The sequence below is a fragment of the Chrysochloris asiatica genome, unplaced genomic scaffold, assembly GCF_000296735.1.
Source record: "Chrysochloris asiatica unplaced genomic scaffold, ChrAsi1.0 scaffold00003, whole genome shotgun sequence".
In the NCBI taxonomy this organism is placed as follows: Eukaryota; Metazoa; Chordata; class Mammalia; order Afrosoricida; family Chrysochloridae; genus Chrysochloris; species Chrysochloris asiatica.
This window is the reverse complement of record NW_006408521.1, coordinates 31,944,683-31,966,799: the sequence shown is the minus strand read 5'-3', so window position 1 is coordinate 31,966,799 and position 22,117 is coordinate 31,944,683. Positions and strand designations below refer to the sequence as shown.

Genomic DNA, 22,117 nt, shown 5'->3' with positions numbered 1-22,117 from the left:
CCCTTTACAGAGTCACTATGGGTCAGAACCAACTCAATGGCACTTCAAAGCAACAAAAACAACAACACGCCTGATTTACACACTTGGGGGAACAAATGTCCCAGATGCCATGACTCTTCTTTATGTTTTCAGTGACTCTAGCAAGAGATTACAGCTAACCTACTGGCATGTTGTCCTAGGCCCGTGATTTGGAAGTCCATTTAATGATAATGATGTAATGTACCCACGCATAGCAATTCCTTATACCACATATGCCTCTCTGTTGCTATAGACACCTTTTCTTTAATAATAATAATAAAAAAGTCTGAAGGATTTAAAAGGAATAAAAGAACAAATAGAGCAAGAATAGAGAGGCAGCTGCCAGCAGGCACAACCTCAGGAATGTTTCCATTGCCCCTGCTGTGTTGAGAGAGTTTTGTGGTGGACAAAGGAAAATAAATTCTTCTCATGCATGGCTTAGGGTCCCATTCTGGCAAGAACACAGACTTCTTCATCTTACCACTGAAGCTATAAAGTCAGGCTGAAGAACTATTTTCATGTTAACCCCAAGCAAGGGGAGAACTTTGAGCATGCCCACATGAATCCGCCTGTCTCAGCACACAAAAAGGACACGGACAGTTTCCATCAAGTTTATAGATCTATAAACCCACAGTAAATTTCAGACTCTTACAAAGTTAGAAGTAATAAGAAAAAATGCAAAGGCTACAGGAACAACAATCCCATAACCTCTCAAAGCTCAAAAACAGAAATATAAATACCTATGAGACATACATGTGGCAGTCACTGAAGAATGACCATTCTCTCGATGTTTTTTCAGCCAACAAACAAATAAGTTAACTCATGCTCATGTAGCCAAGGAGTCAGGCATGTAGTGATCAACAGGACTGGCACAGGAATTGTAGGCTTATGGTCTGGTAGAAAAGTTACTAGGCACACACAATTTTTAAAATAATTACAGCTGTAAAGGAGAAGACCCGGTATGGGAACATGTACCAAGAGACCCATCCTCCTCAGAGGGGAACTAGGGCTTCCCTGAAGAAGTACTTAAACTAAGACTTAAAGGGTGGGTAGGAGTTTCTCAGGTAGAGATGTTGTCCAGTCTTATTGAGACTTATTATGAGCCTGGTACTGTGTCAGACAGTCGGGTTAGAGAGATCAATCCTGGAGGACTTTTCCACAAAGACCTCAGTGGAGTGCTGGGGGAATGGGAACAGAGAGAGAAGATCATATCACATCTGCTACTTGGAAAATGATAGGGCCGTGTAACAGATTAACTAGTCACTTAAAGATTGTTCTGATTCTCAACAGAATTCAACCAAAAGTTTCCTAATTGCAAAACGTTCTGTTGTGAGTACAGAGAACGTCTCTAATAATTTAAGAAAACAGACAAAATTGAGAAACTGTCAAATCCTGTGGAGCACCTGGGGTCTTAGCAAGATAACAAGCTTGTTGTGTGGGGAAACGGAGAAACACAGCAGTCACGGGGCAGCCCAGTGATCCAAAAGGAAGACTAAGGAGGAACTGGATAAAGGGGAGTCAGACTCTGGAGTTAAAAACCTCTGGATAAAAAATTGCCTGGTGATTAATGCTAGTGATTATTACCATCATAACGATAATGACAGATAACTCCCTGTAAGTGCTAAGCTTTATGTGTTCCTAACACACTCAACTCTGTAAGTTGTTGTGAGGGCTGTCAAGTCAGTTTCACTCATAGCAACCCCTGTAAAGGGTTTCTGAGAAGTGACTGGTGGGTTTGAACCGCCAACCTTGTGATCAGCAATCCAGAGCATATTCTACAGTGCTGTTGTTGTTAAATGCCTTTGAGTCAGCTCTGACTCATGGCAACCCTGTATGGGGTTTCTGAGGAGTGGCTGGTGAATTTGAACCACCGACCTTTCAGTTCAAACTGACCTTGCAGTCCAGAGCATTATCCCACAGCGCCACAATTCTCCAGTGCTAGAGTCCTGGTGTGTTGCTGTGGGTTAATGCACAGGACCGTAAGGTTGGCAGTTCAAGTTCACCAGCCGTTCCTTGGAAACCCTATACAGGGTCACTGTGGGCTGAAACTGACTCAATGGCACTTAATAACAACAACAACAAAGGTACTATTAACTGTTCCCATTTTACAGATGAGCACAAATGAGATATTTTGTTATATGGCAATATGACAGAATGAATAACCTAAAATTTAACATCTTAAAACATTAGACATGCTGGGGAAACAAAACAAAATCACATATCCTTTTCAACACAAAGCGATATTTACAAGTAGTTTGATCACAAGTGCTGAAATCAAATGGCAAACTGCTCATTAGAGCTGTAATCAGATACAGCAGCTATAAACTATAGGGGTGAGGAGGGATGGTGCACTGGGATTTTGATGGTCACAAGGGGACAAAAGATGGGATTCTGGGCCTGCGTAAAGTGGGTAGCTGGCACTGAGACCCCTTCACAAAAGGTTAGGGACTTAGAAGACTTACACCGTTGGTGAAAAGATAACAGATAAAAATCTACCCACTGAAACAGGGAGACCATAGAAAATCCATCTGTCTTACCTCAGCTCTGAGTGGGGAAAAATGACTCCCCTGAGAATCTGAACCCATGGGCATTCCCTCACATGAGTCTTAAGTTTGAAAATATGTTAGCCAAGTGGCTCATGGGGCCAAAAGGTGAGAATTTGACATAAAATAAAAAATAATCCCAGACAAGTATATTCTAGGAGACCTGATAGAAAAATGAAGGGACACACCCTCAAACTAGAGCATTCCCATATCCTATCAATAAAGCCCCTCCAAAAATGAGTTCCTAATCCAAAATTACAAAACACAAAAAAGAAGAAACCCAGCAAAAATGAAAGTCAGCAGTGACTTCAAATAACAGAACAAGCAAGTAAAGACTATTAACTAGCAGTATTTAATTGATGATCTAAAGTATCTAAAGGAAGGAATAAAACCATGGGGGAAAGATCAAGGCAATATCCAAAAACCAAAAAGATCAAGACACTATCAACAAAGACCAGGTATGTGTGAAATAGAACCTCTTGTAAAGTAAGATCACTGGAAATAAAAATGTAGCACAAAGAGATAAAGAAAAGAAAAACATCAAAGAGGCAAGTAGATACAAAAGAAGGCATAGTAACTCCAACATGCATCTAATAGGAGTTTCAGAATGACTGAAGGAGAGATTATTCAAGACACATGAATCCTCAGATTCTGGAGATACAGTGAGTCCAAAGCATGGTAAGTAATGACAGAGTCCTACCTAAAGAATTTCAGGACATCAAAACCAAAGAAAAACCTTAACAATCCAGCAGAAGAAAAGGCAGCAAAGAAAAGCAAAAATCGTCATTGGTTTGACCACTAGAAACTAGAACACAAAGTACTCAGATCTTCAAAGCACAAACAGAAAATCAAGATTCTAAATTAACAATTTCTGAGTAAGGGCAAAACCGAAGCATTTTTAGATAAGCAAAGGGAAGTGTTCACCATTGAGAAAATAGAAGCCATTACTAAAAGAACTAAGGAAGGTTACACTTCAATCTCCTTCAGATTGAACCAAAATGGAAGGAACAGAAAACCAGAGAACTAGTAAACATCTGGTTAATCTAAATAAATAACGCTGATTACTAATGTTTACAGGACTGAAGGGGAGAAATTGGAGATTAAAAATCCCAAGCACCTGCATTGTTTATAAAGAAATAAGATATGGACATTATGCCAACTATGCATACTAAAATGTTTGTGGAATCTAGAGAGTGTGTGTATTACATTGGGTGGTGATAAATGTTTTGAAGAAAAATAGGAGGTGAGGGAGAGGTGACTGGTAGAGGAGTAGAAGAGAAAATAAAGAAAAGTCAAAGCAAAAGAAAGTGGGGGCTGATTTATTTAAGGTTTAAGTCATAACAAAATAAGAAATAAGCCTACATTGATCAATAAACGTAAGTGGATTAAACATACCAATCAAAAGACAAAGGCTGGATTTTTTTGAACTATAAGTTACCATAAGTCTTATAAAAAATAAAATCAGCTGGGAGAACTTAAGAAATAAAAAATCTAAAATTTTTACTTACCTTATTAACATGATCTGACATATAATTAAAGCCAAAAAGAGAGAAAAAGAACTAAACAAATCTTTATACTTTTAATAGCTTAATTAAAAACTTAGGAATGGAATAGATTTGGACAGCATAATTAACAAAGTTGTTCTAATAAACTTATATAGAATCCTGAATCCTGAACATTGAGAGGAACTATCGTTTTCAAACACATAGGTATCATTTATAAAATCTATTAGTTGGTAACAAGCAAATCTCAAAAAAGTCTGAATCATCACGATTATATTGTCCACGATGAAAACAAGTAAGAAGTTGCTACCTAAAAGATCATGTAAATACCTGTATATTTAGATATCTAAGTATGCCTATAATTATTATAGTACAAAGGTTTAAGATTTCTAATTATCAAAATACTGAAAGTAGAAATATTTAGAATAAGTTGAGATGAAAGTACCACATATCAAATCTACAGAAACAACCAGAAAACATCATTTTACAACCTTGAATGTCTCTATTAGAAAAGAAAACGGAACACAAAGAAACTGAACATTAATCTCAAAGGAGAGGAAAGGAACAGAGTAAATCCAAAGTCTGTAAAAGGAAGGAAATAATAAAGTTAGAGCCATCAGTGAAATATAAAATAAATTCTCGATATAGAGGATTCATAAAAAGCAAAATCCAGTTCTTTAAAAACGAATTAAGGGATAGTAACAGGTTGGCGGAGCAGCGTAGTACAGCTCATGCGCTCAGGAGCTGAACTGCCCGCCTGAGGTCCAGCCCTGCCACTTACCAGTTTCATGGTCTTAGGTAAGTGACTTGTGTCTGTCATTGGTGGGCTGTTGGAGCCTGTGCCCACACACTAATTGGTTACCTTTACAACAGGGAATAAAAGCTGTGTACTCCACCAAGTACACATTCCTCCCAGAATGAAAATGGGTATTTTAAATGCCATTTCACAGATGGGGAAACCAATTTTTACAACTACCAAGTGTTGGTTGGAGCTGACATTCAAGACTAGATCGTTCCAGCTCCAAAGACTGCTCTCTCAACCACTCTGCCCACCTACAACAGGTGCGGAAAACCAGTGCTGGTCATACTCTGTCATGATGCTCTGGGAGGTTTTCACTGTACACATGTGTCCAGGGAAAATGTCCCTGTTAAGGTAGCATGGAAAACAGGAGGGTCAGAAACCCCTGGCTCAGCAAGTTCCTGTTCCTTTACTAACGGTAACCCAGCGGTTAAGATCCCAGTCTCTGGAATCAGAAAGAAGAATTGGTAATGATTATAAGAACTTATACAGGCACACCTCAGAGACTCTGTGGGTTAGGTTCCCACCACACTAAAGACACTATCTCAGTAAAGGGAGTCGTGTGGTTTTTTTGTTTTCCCACTGCATATAAAAGTTGTTTACCCTACACTGTAGTCTATGAAGTGTGAAGTAGTCTGAGAATTACAACAACGTGACATAGAGACACGAAGTAAGCACATGCTGTTGGAAAAACGGTGCCCGCTGGACTCGCTTCATGCAGATTGCCACAAACGTTCAATTTGTAAAGAATGTGCGATCTGTGGAGCACCGTAGAGTGAGACATCGTCAAATGGGATCTGTCTGTACTTTATGCTGAGCTCAATGCTAAGATTTCGTCATTTCTCCCAAAATTCCTTTTCACAGGTTCTATTGTTGCTATCTCAGGAGTCCTGGTGTAGCACTGTGGGCTAATGCGTCAGATTGCAAAGCCGTTTGAACTGCAAGGTCGGTGGTTCAAGCTCACCAGCTGCTCCTTGGAAACCCTATACAGGGTCGTTATGGGTCGGAATCGACTCGACAGCACTTAACACAACAACAATGTTGTCTCATAATACAGATTAAGAATCTAAAGGGCTGAGACGTGAAACTCACACAATTACCAATTAGCAGAGGCAGGATTTCAATCCAGGCCATCTAACCACACATTCTTGTCCACACTCAACTTCTGGCCTCAATTGCCTCATCCATTAATTGGGAATACCAATACCCACTACCCATATTATGACGTGAGACGGGTAGATAAAAGTCCCCAGAAGAGTATCTGGCATGGAATAAGTGATGATGATCACGGAGGAGGCAGTGGATGTAGGAGTGGTGGTCACAGTGATGATGGTGAGGGCAACTCTTACTTCAAAGATAAAAACCTAAAAGGATCTTACCCTCCCTAATTGTTCCAGAATAACTTACTACATAAAATCTTCAGAAAGAAAGATTTCCTTCCATTTCAAGCACATAAATCTTTAAGTGGCCAGATCGCTTGTGCTCTACATGAGAGCTTATTTTCAGAATCAAAATCACAGCATTTCACACTATATAAAGATAGGAAGAAAAGCATTTGAAAGAATCTGACATAAAACTCCAGAGATGCATGTAGGGGGCAGGGAGGGGATGCTCGCATTTATCTAATGTCGTATGTCTAGCCTTGAACTTAATTTCCCAGAATTCTTGAGCTATCCCAGCACAATCAGAGTATTTGTTCTCTATGTGTGAGTCACTGTTGCCATCTACAGTTAAATATGGTACATGCAACGCTGCCAAATAGGAGATTCATTCTAAGAATGTAGTCCTGGAAATGGTGGTGCTAAGAAAATACATTTGTCCAGGGAGTACAGAACATGAAAATGCTACCTGAAGAATGAGCTCTTTTTCAACCACCTCTTCAGTCTTGCTGATGAGACGCTTTTGCAGGGTATGAATTTTCTGTATCAGCTCAAAGGTACTAGGGTCACTGGCCTGTCCAAGGAGAACAGCAACAAAAAGTTAAGTTTCAAAGCTAAGGTCCCAATGTAAAATTATTATTGGAATCTATTGCAAACTTACAGATCCAATATAGAGAGAATCATAACCCCAAAACAAAATGTAAAACAGATGGGATGACCATCAATTCTGCCCCAGAAAGAGCGGACTGCATGTCTTACCTATGACTCTATTTAGCCAATAAATAGAAAGTGAATATATATTTATTCCACCAATGAGAATAATAAAAATGACAAATACCACGAGGCCTGGTCCTTTGCCACCATCCAGATACCTTGTTAAGCGCTTTTCATACAATATCATATTTTAGCCTCATGACAGCGCTATGCATCAGTGTTGTTGTTGTTGGTAAATGCTGTCGAGTCTGTTCTGACTCATAGTGGCCCTGTATAGTGTTTCCAAGTAATGGCTGGTGGGTTTGAACCACAAACCTTGTGATTAGCAGTACAATGCTGTTAGTCTTCCACTTTTACAGATAAGGCAACTGAGACTCAGAGAAGCCAAATAACTTAACCAAACTGGTAAATTGGCATCCGGTCTGAGTTGCCTTCAAACCCAGCTATGCCTAGCCCTAGAACCGGTGGTAATTACTGTGCTTGGAGGCTTCCCCTAGCATCACCTCTGTTTCCATGGGAATGAGACAGGGTTCCCTAATTCACTTGGCCTTAGGAGTCTCCTCTGATAATTGTCAACAAGAAGATTCATTACAATCAATGATGGGGAAGGATTCCAGGATGTGGCCTTCAGCTGATAGTTGACAGCAGAACATGACCGTGACATTTAGCTCTCAAATGGAGTTATCAATCTGTAGGGCTTTGATGCTCCTTCAGTAGCTATCTCTATACAATTCAAACAAGATCTACAGTCCTCTAGACTTTAGCCAAAGCTTCACTTTTAACTCTACTGACATTTTGAATAAATCTAGCAGCTTAATATTTTCAACAGCCTCCCAGAGTCTTCATTTTCTAACTTTTAATAGGAATTGACATGAAATTGGACATTTTCAGATCTGCTTGAAAACACATAGAATCAACTATGTGACAGTAAACGGGTTTAAAATCTTCACCTCAGCTGCCCCAGATACATCTATATATGCTAGTTTCATAAACTACAATGTGCTTACCATTTGAAGAGGGAAAAATGAGTATGCAAGATTTTATATATATATATATATATATATAGTTGTTGTTAAGTGCCATCAAGTCGGTTCCGACCCATAGCGACCCTGTACAGGGTTTCCGAGGATGTAAATCTTTACGGGAGTAGAAAGCCTCATCTTTCTCCCGTGGAGCGGCTGGTAGTTTCGAACCGCTGACCTTATGGTTCGCAGCCCGATTCGTAACCACTACACTACCAGACCACTATATATATATATATATATATATATATATATATATATATATATATATTGGTGGTGGTGGTGTGCCGTGGAGTCATTTCTGACTCATAGCAACCCCGTACAGAGTTCCCAAGGCTGTAAATTTTTACGGGAGTAGAAAGCCTTATCTTTGTCCATATACATATATGTATGTATATATATATACATATATACATATAAATTCCATTGACTCTAACTTTGCTTAAATTCCAAGTGATACCCATATATTGGGACTAGACTTGGAGCACACTCACTTGGCAGGGTTTGATGTTGTTAAAAGGCAGGCTTCATATTTAAATAATAATTTATATTATATTATCCTTAATACTTTCTTCATTAAAAGGAAACACATGAAAATGAAAGATGAAAAACTACTTGGCTGATTCTCCCCCCATTTCTTATATCATATACCCATAGTCTCCCCAAAACCCTAATTGTTCATTTAATGAAAGCCACTTCTGGTACCCACATTGCTAGGCACCATGAAAGGAAATGGCCACCTTCTTCTTGGGCTTTAAATGTTGTGTCTTTGAATGTTATCAGCAGAGCTGGTGGTAATGTCTGTCAGGGTGTCAAGAAAGGAAAATGAAGTTTATTATATATCACCTACCAATGGGATTTTGGTTGTGTCCCTAGATCCTAAGAGAAAGGGTTTGATTAACCAATGCTGGTCCTTTGAAAAGAAGGCTAGTTCTCAAGATCACATTGCCTGCGCGAATTAAAGGGATGTAAAGACCAACAGAAAGAAAGTAACAATGCTGGTGGCCAACATAAATAAAGGCAAGTCATCAAGGCTAACAGGTGTCCAGAGGATAACTGGTTGGTCAAAAACTACCAAAAGGAAAAAAAAAAGTGTCATTGATGAGGCTAGGTTACAGGTATTACTAGACCCACTTTAAGTAGAAAGGATTTTGTTCATGATGGCTTAAAAACCCAAATGAGCCACATGCTTCTGGAACAATACAATTTACATTTGATCCAGACTTACATTTGGGAGAGAATTTGCATAGAACTGCTAACGATAAGGTCAGCAGTTCAAAGCCACCAGCTGCTTCTTGAAAACCCTAGATGGGGTCGCTATGAGTTAGAACTGACTAGATGGCACTTAACAACAACAACAAATAAAACCATGCTCCCTGCTGTGGTTTTGGGCTAGTAACTGTGTATGTGGGTAGAAAAAGAGGTTTGGGCATGGTAGCAGATGTTACCTCGAGCTTCCTCCATCTATGCACGTTCATGGGGTTTTCCAGTTCCTCTTCCAGGGCTCTGCACCGTGTCCTCTCCTTCAAGAATTCTCTTTGCATGTGATAGAGCTCCTGTCTGAAAACAGACAAATTTTCATTTGCAAAATCTCTACCCCCTAGAAATGACCAGACTTATTGGTCTAATAGAGACTGGGGAATTCTCAACACTGTGACCCTTAGACACCCTTGAAATATACACTACTTATGGAGATCAACTTTCAGTCAAAGAACAGACAGGTCTATAAAATAAATAAGAACACCTGTGAGGAATGTACTTCTCTGTATGCCTACAATCAACCACACAAGACCAAAAAGGAGTGTTTTCTCAAAAACAAATTCAGAATGCAGCAAGGTGTAGGAAAGGAGGTTGAAGATGAATGGGAATGGGGAATTCAAGGAGGGAGTTAAGGAGGGAGTGGGAAGAGTGTTATTATATAGAAAGGATCGCAACCAGTGTTGTGGGAGAAAATGTATACAAATAGTTGAATGGAAAACTACTTTTCTATGTAAGCTTTTGCCCAAACCATAATAAGTTCCAGAGGAAGCAAGAAAGGAAATTCTCTGCCACTGGGAACTTCAGAATATGACATCTTCAAATTATATGAAAAGATTCTGACTCAAAGTGAACCTCTAGGACAAAGCAGAACTACCCCATAGGGTTTCCAAGGTTGTAAAGTGCTATGGAAGCAGACGGCCACAGCTTTCATCCATGCAACAGCTGGTGAGTTCAAACTCCCCCTTTTCTAGTTATCATTTGTAATCGGGGTCTTAAATCTTATATTATTGTTATAGGGTTTCCAAGGAGTGACTGGTGGATTTGAACCACCGACCTTTTAGTTAGCAGCCCAGTGCTTATCTTGTAGCGCCACACTAGGACTCCAAATCTTACAGGGTGGTGTGCCGTGGAATCACTTCCGACTCATGAGGACCCTGAAGAGGGTTCCGAGGTTGTAAATCTTTACATGAGCAGAAAGCCTCATCTTTCCCCCATGGAGCGGCTGGGAGATTTGAACTGCTGACCTTGTGGTTAGCAGTCCATAGCATAACTACTATGCTAGCAGGACTCCTGAAATCTTATATTGTTGTTGCTAAGTGCCGTTGAGTAATTCAAACTCATAGTGACCCTGAATAGGATTTCCAAGGAGTAGCTGGTGGGCTTGGATTGCTGACCTTGTGTTAGAAGTCCACTGCTTATCCTACAGTCCTACACAATCTTCCATAGAATGCTGGACTGAACAAGACTTTGGAGAACACTGAAAGCAGCCTCCTATTGTATCTAAAACACAGATTGTATCAACTCTTGTGGGACTCAAACTTCAGCCTTAGCTTTAAAAAGCAACAACACCAAGTCTCTGAGATAGACTTTGGATACTCTCAGGAGCTGAGGTGTATAGAAGGAACCATGAGTAGCTGACCCATGAGAATGTCAATGTTCTTTTTTAACGTTTTTAAATATCCCTAATAGCAGTAGTTCCACGGGAGACAGAGGAGGCGTTCTGCTCCCGTAAAGATTTACAGCCTCGGAAACCCTGTACAGCCTAGGAAACCCGACTTCACGGCACACAACAACAACAACAAAGAGCAGCAGAGGAGCACTGGTGTGGCGCTGTGGGTTAATGCATCAGACTGCAAAGCCGTTTGAACTGCAAGGCAGTGGTTCAAGCTCACCAGCTGCTCCTTGGAAACCCTATACAGGGTTGCTATGGGTCAGAATCAACTCGACAGCACTTGACAACAAGTAGAAGCAGAACAGGAATCTACATTCCACCCAAATTCTGGCAGCTGGCTGACTGCCAGTCTGAGGTTCAGCACATCTCCACCTGGACTGCACATCACAGTCAACCCAGGAAGTTCTGAAACCATGAGGTGGCTGGCCCAGCCCCAGCCCCAGACCCAGACCCAGACCCAGACCCTAGAGGGTAATTGGCCTATCTATCATGGGGTGTGTGGACATCTTGCAGGTAAATCTAATGAGCAGCCATGATTGAGAACTAAAGATAACTGTTGTTGTTATGTGACATGGAGTCAATACCGACTCATAGCGAACCTGCACAGGGTTTCCGAGTCTGTAAATCTTTATGGGAGCAGAAAGCCTCATCTTTCTCCCGTGGAACAGCTGGTACTTTGGAACTGCTGACCTTAAGGTTCGCAGCCCGATTCATAACCACTACTTTACCAGATTAGGAAAGTCCTAAAGATCTAGCTCTGGCCCTAACATATTTCTGAAATTGATGGGAATATCCAGTTAAATAGGTAATGTGCTACAGACATCCTCAGTAGCTGGTGAGTTTCTGCCTAGAGACTGAATGAGGAACTTGGAGGGCAGAGGAGAAACAAGTGCTCTCATTGGCATGGGCAATAAGAATATTATTATCTATCTGTCCACGGCTGCTGCGGGCGTGCAGATCACTAATACTAAGCCATCTCTTTTACTTAATTGCTTCATTTAAACCAATAATACAACTTCCCCTCATTAGCAAGACAAACCATTAGAATTAACTGCATGATGCTCACTCAACAGGGAGCTCAGAACAAGCTGCTGAGAATTAAAAGCATATTTTTAACATGTGCGTTTTCTAAAGTGTCATCAGAAGAGACGGGCAAGAGTATGTATTAGTTACTGTTCTTGACAGCTCATTCTGCACTAGACTCTGTGCTAGGCTTATTCCATTTATTTTTGTGTTTAATTTTAACTACAATTCCAAAGCTCAGAGAAGTTAAGTGGTTTGTCCACGGTCACACGGCTTTCATGTGGCAAAGCTGAGACTGGAATTCGGGCCCGCTTGCCTCTAATGTCTTTATTGAATTGCCTTTCTCTTGAAAAGAAAAATAAAGTCTATTCCCAACAAACCAGCAATATTGACCAGGAATGGGTAAAATTTAGTTTTGTGTGTGTGTAATAAAAATAACTCATGACTGGCTCCTAACCGCGGGTCGGCAGTTCAAACCCACCAGCTTCTCCTTGGAAACCCTATACAGGTTCGCTATGAGTCAGAACCAAATCTATGACGTTTAACAACAACATATATACACACGTATGTTGATCTATCCTTGATTGTAGAACTACTTCCTGAATATACTCAAAGTTTCAAAATATCAAAACTATTTTCTAATCCAGTTAATTTAAGAAGTAAATTCAAATGGTGTGCTTGCCCCAAGGTAGTCAAGAATATCATTCACCTATAAGTCTGTGGGGAATAAGGAAAACTACTAAGAAATCACCAGACCTCTGATTTGGTTTCCTGCAATTGCCTGTATAAACCATGGAGACGTTTTCCCAAAGGGGAGGTAGATCTTGCGCAAAACAAGATTTAAAGAGAGACGAAGGCGCACTAAGCTAAAGTGATAGCTGCAGGAGATAAATCAAGAGTGAGATATAAAAGTTGGCCGCCTTCTAAGGAAACAGAGTTTTCAAACAGCAGTAAAATTAAATGTTTCACCTCTTTTCATTCTGTATGTATTTCGAAGAAAAAGATGTGCAAACGTTACCAAGATTAAATTTAAATATTGATGCTCCACCTTTTGCATACTGCCTCATTAAAGAAATTCCAAAGAGCTCTTTGGGGAGAGAATATTTTCTGAATTGTAACTAAGTTTGTGTTTGTGATTTGATTTAAGATTTCTTTTCCAAAATGCAGACGTTTATAAAATAATCTTTTGTACTTGCTTATTTCCTTCTGAAAGGAAACTAGTTCATATTTGTGACATAGCATGAACACAGTATAGATTCTGTTCTAATTGTTGTTGTTAAGTGCCATCGAGTCGGTTCTGACCCATGGCGACAAACCCTGTATTGGGTTTCTGAGGAGTGGCTGGTGAGCTTGAACAGCTCACTTTGCAGTCCTACACATTAACCCACAGCGCCACACCAGGACTCTGTTCTAATTAGTTGCTAACGATTTCATCATACATAATGTATTTTACACAACTTTATAAAGGCCTTCTATGACCAACAAGCCTGAAAACAAGGTTTGTTAAGAAGTTCCATGTAAATGCCTGATACCCTTTAGCTCTGAGGGGTGGGTCGCCTTATACCTGAGTTCTTCCACATTAGCCACGGTCCGAGCAAGAATCCCCTTTTCCCGGCGGAGCTTCTTGATCTCCAGTTTGAGGATTCTCATGTCCTCCACCCTCTGGTTGTACTGGCTCTCGCCTTTGTTCAGCACCGACTGTTGGATCTTGATCTTCTCGTAAAGTAAGGCTAGCTCGTCATTGCGCCGAACAAGCTGAGAGCCCAGAATGTCTCTCTCACTGATAACCTAGAACCATAAGGAAGAACATGTCTATCAAGAAAATGTCACTCATGGATCAAAAGTCTCATTTTTCATTAAGGCAGTTGCATTGATTCAGTCAATGAATGCATATGGGATGTCTGGATGACCAGGCACCCATGTGGTCGGGCACGGAAGTAGCCTACTGCACAGTATCACAGGAACCCCCATCAGAGTTTAGTCTCCTTGGAAAGAAAAAGAGAACAAAAACTAATCCATAGCTGCTAGCTTTGGCCCAGAAGTATATTGTTTTGATTGTCTGTTTCCCAGTACATTATATTCTAAATGTTTAAATTTGAATGACTTTATAGAAGTCATGGTGTGGTGCTGGACTGAAAGGTCAGCAGTTCAAACCCACCAGCTGCTCCTCACAAATGTCATACAGGTTCACTCCGAGTCAGAACTGACTCAACAGCACTTAACAACAACAAGTTGTACCACTTCTTTATTCTTTTTTTAAAAACTTTTTCTTGTGGTTTGAATTGAAGTTTACAAAGCAAATTCGTTTTTCCACTCAACAATTTATACACATTTTATTTGTGACATGACTGTAATCCCTACTCTCCTACTTCCTCCCTGTGTCCTGTTTGCATTCCTTCTTTTCTGCCCCATTCAGGTCTTCCTTGTTTTTAGGCAAATGCTGCTCTTTTGGACTCCTGGTGTGGTGTATAGGATCAGCACTGGACTTCAAACCACAGGTTGACAGTTCAAACCCACCAGCTGCTCCTCAGGATCACTATGAGTCAGATCTGACTAGATGGCATTTGAACAATCACAACAACAAGGTTGATTGTCTTGAAGAGTGAATTCCTCCCTGGTGTTAAGATTCACTTTATGAAAGGATCCGTCTGTTGTTTGGCTGAAAGTTGATCCCAAGGGTGAGTTCGGTTCCAGGTTTGAATGGTCTAAGGGTCATAGAAGGAGACCTGGTAACACAGTGGGTTACAAGTTGGACTTGTAACTGCAAGGTCAGGAGTTGGACACTACCATGCACCCTACGGGAAAAAGATGAGATTTACAGCCTCCAAAATCCTATCTATACAGGGTCACTAGGAGTCGGAACCGACTCCATGTCACACCACTACCAAACCAAGAGCCAGAGGTCAGGGCACCCCACCAGTCTCTATCAGACCAGTAAATTTGGTCTTTTTAATAATTTTGCGTTGTCTTTCACATTTCTCCCCCCGCTCTGTCCAGGATCTTCTATTGGTTGCACCTCTTCTTCCTGCCTCACACTGGCAAACGGCAAGCATTTGAGTTTCTAACTGTCAAATTACCTAATTATTAATTTACAATTCTATCTCAGCAATTATAGTACACTAGAATGCAAGTTCCTTGAGAAAAAGAGCTGTTTTCTTGTTCCCTACATCTACAGTGGTGACTGTCACATAAAAAGGGATCACAGAGGAGTTGAATAAATGAGTATTTCATATTTAATCAGCAGAAGATGGGTCGCTGCGGCTGTTTTCCCAATAGCCTTGGACAGAGCACTGAGACAAGAATGTGGATTCATAAAGAGCTGACTTAAACCTTTGTGTCTGCTGTGTGGGGGTGGGTGGGGGGGCTGCAGGGCTGCAGGTATTCCCACCTGGTCTAATTCCTTCTTCTGTCTCAGCCTCTCCCCATCGGCCTCAGCAATGATTCGCAGGAGTTTTCTCTCTTCAGCTTCTTGCTTTTCAATGAAGTGTTTGGTCTCCAGGGCTTGTTGTCTCAGTTTCTGTAGCTCGGCCTGACAAAGAGTGAAAGATACAGACAAATTTCACTTGGTAACAGCATAAACCAGAACTGCAGGGCCTGGGTTTAGATGTACAGTTATGCTTCTTATACGTCCCTCTGATGTTTCATTGAACACGGTTTGATCACTCTCACCAAAAAACAAGCTTACCACACACATGCACACACCCCCACATACAAAAGCCTGTAAAGAAACAGTAATGCACATTAGAGTGATCATGTTTATTCTATCAGTTGTGCCCTTGAGGGATCTCGATCATTCTTCTGTACATGTATAGCAGCAGCTTCATTGGTATTCAGTAGCACTTCATCTCTTACCAGCTAAACATGTGGAGAATGCACAAAGCACTGTGCAGAGGAGGATGTGGGGCGAGGACAACTCCCATAATGGTCCTAACATCACCAGCAGGAATGAAGCCCACTGCAAGCAAAACCCCATCAGTCCAAAGTGGCAACTAAGTATCTGCCTTGTAAAACATTCTGATGGAATACTTCATGTTATAAAAAGGTATAAACAGATATCTAGATCTATTTATAGATCTGCCCCTAAGAAATTTCCAATTCCAATAGGAAGATACAAACAAATATTCAAATATTAAGTCCAGGCAATATTTTTTCAATTTTTTTTTTTTTTTATCATTCTAACAGTGAGCTGATATTCCAAGAGGCCAAAGGAAAAGCCATCATTGGTCTTGGGTTGTCAGAAGCTTCCTGGTAGAACTCAGACCTGACTCCAGCCCTAGAGATTACACGGAATGGATGATTAAAGTGCTCTGGAGAGGGTGCTGTGGACTGACACATTTGGGAAGGAAGATTCCTCCTGTCAAAGGACACATTCACAAGTGTGTTTGTTACCTACCAATACCTTAAGCACAATCCTAGGCATCAGAGAAAAAGAAAAGCAAGTTAAGTTGCTTAATGTGAACTGTTACAATTTTATAAACTGGACCTTTGCTTGTGGATGTAATTGCTCAAAATTCCAACCAAAAGGGAAAGATTCTTCATATCAAGGATCAAGCCAGTCTCCTCATTACACAGGGCTGTAGGGATGGACTTTAACATTTCCTACCAAAAATGAGGGGCTATAAAGGCACAAAGTGACTGGCTTACAAGCTTTCAAGAGTGTGCTTAGTTTCAAAATGAGGGGGTTAAGATACAATACCCACTGACTAGATTACCTCTTGTCTAGATGAGTCTGATGAAAGGGGGTGGGGGAGGTTGGAGATAGGATTCTTTTGGTTCAATAGTGAGTAATTGTTATCATAACTAATTGCAATTGTCACAACAGTAAATTTTGTACAAGGTGTGAAACAAAAAGGGAGGAATAGATAATCTTTCATTCCAGGAACAGAGGACCCTAGGAGCATCAGGAGGGAAGAGCATGAGCAGAGCATGGGATCCTAATCCGAAAAGAGGCTACAGCAGAGCTGGTGGTAGAGGTGATGGCATGGAGAGAGAGAGCAGCTGAGGACTCTAGACCCATGGACTGAGAAAGGCTGTGTGCCTGTGGGCAGGAAGCTGGCTTGCAAAAATGTGCCCTTTGGACATTTAAATGAACACTTATTTTCTGTGTTTTGTATACATAAATAAAAAAAAAAGTGGGGGACAATAAAGGTAAATACTGTTAACCAGTGGTGCATGGACAGGACTGTAATCATTGCAATTACACAAAATATGATTTGTTAAGTGTAAACTTGATGATCTGCCCTGTAAACTATCACCCAATTCACAATAAAAGCTTTTGAAAGAAAAAATTAATTTGCTCAAGTTCACACAGCTAGTAAGTATCCAAGTGGAAATTCCAACTCAGGTCTTTTGATTCCAAAGTTTGTGCTCTCTCTGCTATCACCATTCAATTGTCCCAACTCAAATAAAAGGGAAGAAAACTAGAGGGATTCATCATCCATGGGAGAGGGCAGCTGTAATCACCCTTCCTACTCTGTGGAACTGGAGTCCTGGGGTGGCGATGTGGGTTAATATGCTGGACTGCAAAGCCATTTGAACTGCAAGTTTGGCAGTTCAAGCTCTCCAACCACTCCTCAGAAACCCTATACAGGGTCTCTATGAGTCGGAACCAACTCAACAGCACTTAACAACAATTCTGTGGAACTGCTCTCCACCTGAAATAAGGACATGGTGTGCATAGAATTTTCTCTGTCTACCTGAGGTCAGGAGCTTGGTAGGTGATAGATACTGTCAAAATAGTAAGACAGCATCCCAAAGTCAGGCTTGGCTGAACAAAGACTTGCAAACTATGTCCCTTTCATGACCACTGGGACATATAAGTCCGACTTTCTCTGTGTTTCTTGGAATGTTGTTGTTTGGTAATTGCCATCGAATCAATTCTGATTTATAACACCCCTGTATAGGATTTCTAAGGAGTGGCTGATGAGTTTGAACCTCCAACCTTACTGTTCAAACCAACCTCATGGTCGAGTGTTTATCCTACGGCACCATACCAGGACTCCATCTTGGGATGTCGTTGTTGCTGTGTTGTTGAGTCAGTTCCGACTCATAGAGACCCTGTATAGGGTTAGCGAGGAGTGGCTGGAGAGCTTGAACCACTAGCCTTGCAATTCAGATGACTTTGCAGTCCAGCATTTTAACCCACAGCACCACCCCAGGATTCCATCTTGGGATGTTGTTGTTGTAGTTGTGAAGCACCGTTGGGTCGGTTCCTACCCATAGCGACTCTATATAGGGTTTCCGAGGAGCAGCAGGTGAGCTTGTCCCCTTTATAGCGGAGACATGTGTAAGTGCTGAAAAACGGAAGAAACAAGCGGTAGCACCAAATCACTGTACTTAGGTTACTGTATGAGACAGGGCTCCTGGAGGTATGATCATGTAAAACTTTTGTCTCTTTTAACTTTTGTCTAGCTAGATAAGCCTTACAAGTATATCTGCAGTTTCCTGTGTTATTTGGTGAAAGATGTACATTTTGTGATGATTTTGTTTTCGAGTGAATAACTTATTTTCAGGAGCAATGTATGATAAGCACATGTTGGTTGTATAGTCTTTGATCTACTGTACGTGATAGTTTTGCCATCATTGAGGACTTTTGTTCTGATTTAGGAGCTATAAGTAGTTCTTTCATTTTGTTTTGTTTTCTTGATCTTAAATGGTGGGGCTTTATTTAGCTTTTTATTCATAGGTCAGGACTTTGTTGATCATTTACGTTATATAAAAGAGTACAAACATGATTTGGGGTGTCCTAAAAATATAAATTTTTGTTTTATTCATTTTTAAAATTTTTTTATTGTGGATTGAATGATTGTTTACAAGGGAGAATATTGGTTTTACACTCATTGTTTCATTGTAATGGTTACAATCTCCTCCGTGTATCAACAGTATGTAAGTAGTTCTTTTGCAATAAAAATTAACTCAATATAGTTGAAATTTTCCCATGACACCAAATCATTTCATTTCTTGTATGTGTACAGGAGGCTAGAAGTACACAATTTCTTCGCTGTGTAATCTCATATTGGTTTGGAGGTAGAGTATTGGTACTATCCCAGTCTTACAATACCGTCTTGTTTTTTGTTTTCCTGAAAATTTCCCTCTTTTTAGAAATGGACTTGTTGTAGGGCAAAGAAATTCTAGATTATTTCTTTTCTCTACCTGAAAATGAAGATGAGTCTGAGGAAGTGTGTGATAAAGATGCCTCTGGTACGCTTACCCATCCTATGGAACCTATAGCTCATTTTGATGAGAACAAGGATACTGCCATGATATTGAAGGATAACAAAACAGTTGATGTGGCAGAAGAAAGGGTTGAACCAGATGATGATACGCATGATGATAGAAAACAAAGGTGAATGATGCAAAGATGTCGCCTATTTTAAAACAGAACTAACTCACTCCAGCAATATGCTAACGTTTACCCAGATTTGCCCCATGAATATATAGAAATAAATTCTTTTTGTCTTCTGTGTATTTACAGAAGAGATTTTGAAATTTGTAAAAAGACCAAATGGTTATATGACCCAGAAAGCACAACACAATATAGAGGGCAGGAGATTAGAATGCCAAGGAAAAACTGGCAGCCTACCACCATAGAGGAAAGAAAGACGTGCGTTGCTAGGCATATGCTGATGGGTACGCACATCTGCTGGAGTTCAGACTTGAGTCGTCCAGTGAGACCCTCTTGGGTGCTGCTTCTGTCACTGAATTTATGACTAAAACAAGATTCAAGACCTGACCAGGAACCTACATTGTTATTGTTGTTGTTAAGTGCCATCAAATTGGTTCCAACTCATAGTGACCCTATGTAGGGTTTCCAAGGAATGACTGGTGAGTTTGAACCATCAACCTTGTGGGTCAAACCAACCTTGCAGTCCATTGCTTATCCTACAGCACCACACACAAAGAGAACCTGCCTCTGAACAGCTTAAAAATTGCGCTTAATTATCAATCACTGCCTAAAAGCAGTGTATGTACCATCAGGTGCCATGGCAGTTGATGAAAGCATGATGCCATTCAATGGCCATTCGTCAATAAAGCCATGCACGCCAGTGAAGCCTGTCAAGCACGGGTACAAAGTCTGTACTTGGCTGACTCACAAACTGGGGAAGAAAGACCTAGACAATGACTCATCCCTCTCTTGGTGACAGTGTTGTTCTTGGACTATGTCATTCCTGAAACCATTCTCATAGACTCATTGCCTTTGCTTTCTCCTGTTGCTTGATGGAAAGCATGAATGCAAGAGGCCTGTATGCTGTAGAAACACTGCAAGCACATAAAAAAGGGCAACCAGAAATGATGAAGAAGAAAGATAAATTACAGTGGGGAGAATTTCTTTTTTGTTCGAAAGGATGTGGCAGGACAATAAACCTGTGACAATTTTTTCAACATTCCACAGCCCAGAGGATGTAACTAATGTTAAAAGACAGAGCAAAGACAGTTTCTTCTCAGAAATCCCTTGCCCAAGAGCAGTTGTAGAATACAACGCTATCATGGGAGAGTGGATTGCTTTGACCAAAGGCATGAAAGATATGCAATCAGAAAGTGCTTTTTCAAATGGTGACATTGATTGCTGTCTTTCCTTATTGTCCTTGCCATTGTCAACAGTTTCACAATGTGGAGCTGCAACAATGGGGGCAAATGTGACTAGCTTTCCTTTGGGCTCACTTGAAATCAAAAGAATAGGAAGCCCCTCTCTTCTTGTGAAGAACAAGTCAGGAGTAACCAGGGAGCCAAATGATGTGCAGCTCTGAAGATTGAAAGGCATTTATCTCTTAAGTGATCAAGACTCAAAGAACATAGCACTAAGACAGAGACTCAAACCAAAATTATGTGCAGCCATTTCAAGGTGCCTTTATGTGTAACCCTATGTTTGCAAGAGTTTCACAAAATAAAATTGCTGAGATCAAATGATTTTTCTCTTGCCTCATTCCAGCAATCCTACCTCCAGAGTCCAGTGCCCCATGTAATATTTATAAAACCTATCTTGTTGTTATTGCTGTTAAGTGTCGTTGAGTTGGTTCCAACTCACAGTGACCCTACACAGGATTTCCAAGAAGCGACTGGTGGGTTTGAACTGCCCACCTTGTGGTTAGCAGATCAATGCTTATCCTACAGAACCACACAAGGGCTCTTAAACCCCATCTTAGCAAAATTTTAACATGACTCAGTGATTCAGAATACATTCCATTACTGTTGTTGTTAAGTGCCATCGAGTCAGTTCCAACCCATAACAACCCTGTATAGGGTATCCAAGGAGTGGCTGGTGAGCCTGAATCACTGACTTTGTGGTTCAAATGACTTTGCAGTCCAGCTCATTAGCCCACAGCACCACATCAGGACTCCATTTCTATTACTTTAAAAAAACAAACAAACAAACAAAAAACCTTATATCACCAAATTTAACAAACATAAAATAATTTGATAATGAAAGGGATAAAAGTAGATGGCAAGGCATCTAGTGTGGCTGGAATATAGCATGAGGTAGAGATTAGCAGAAGGTCAGGCTGGAAAAATAGCTGGGTTGTGCTGGGACAGGCTTTGTCTGCCATGGGGAGCCACAGAATTCACCGTATTAAAGGAACGAGGAAGCTATGTTTGAGAAGCGCCATGTTCCCTGCTCTCGGGGAAGGGTAGGCAGTACCACAGAGCAGCCCAATATAAGAAGAAACCAATGAGAAGACAGAATTCTGCTTTCACCCATGCCTGGAATTATAAAGGAGGCGACAAGATGACTTACAACACCAACTTGTCAATGGTTTACAAGCCAGGAAAAAGGACAGCAAAAGAAGTGATTTTTTTTTTTCCTTCAAGAAAGTATCAGGACCCACACCTCCACCCACCCAAAAAGGCCACCAAAACAATAAAAATCCCCATACTTTGAAATGCCTATGAACCAACTCAACTCTAAATCAAGGTCTGTCTTTTACTCATGAAGACAGTTATGAGCTATACAAAAGCAGAGCAGACAGTAATGATCCATCGGTTGCTTTTTGGAAGGAGATTGCCAAGCTTTTTTTCCTAGTCCATCTGAGTCTAGAGGCTCTGATGAAACCTGTTCAATGTCACACCAACATGCAAGCTTCCCCGACCGAGAAGTGGTGGCTGCTCTGGAAGAGTACTGGCTGGAATTGAACCTTGCTTGGTCTCCCACATGTTGCTGCTTTTGTTGTTGTTAGGTGCCATCAAATC

General features: G+C 40.7%; 1 protein-coding gene across 1 annotated transcript in view; it reads right to left on the bottom strand.

Moving 5' to 3' along the window:
* CCDC147 (coiled-coil domain containing 147) overlaps positions 1–22,117 on the bottom strand; it is a 153,675-nt gene that overhangs the window by 66,086 nt on the left and 65,472 nt on the right. The window contains exons 12-15 of the mRNA XM_006831481.1: positions 15,321–15,461; positions 13,497–13,720; positions 9,426–9,537; positions 6,711–6,815 (exon numbers count right to left, since the gene is read on the bottom strand). Of these exons, the coding sequence (XP_006831544.1) occupies positions 6,711–6,815; positions 9,426–9,537; positions 13,497–13,720; positions 15,321–15,461 (582 nt within the window). The remainder of the gene's footprint in view (positions 1–6,710; positions 6,816–9,425; positions 9,538–13,496; positions 13,721–15,320; positions 15,462–22,117) is intronic.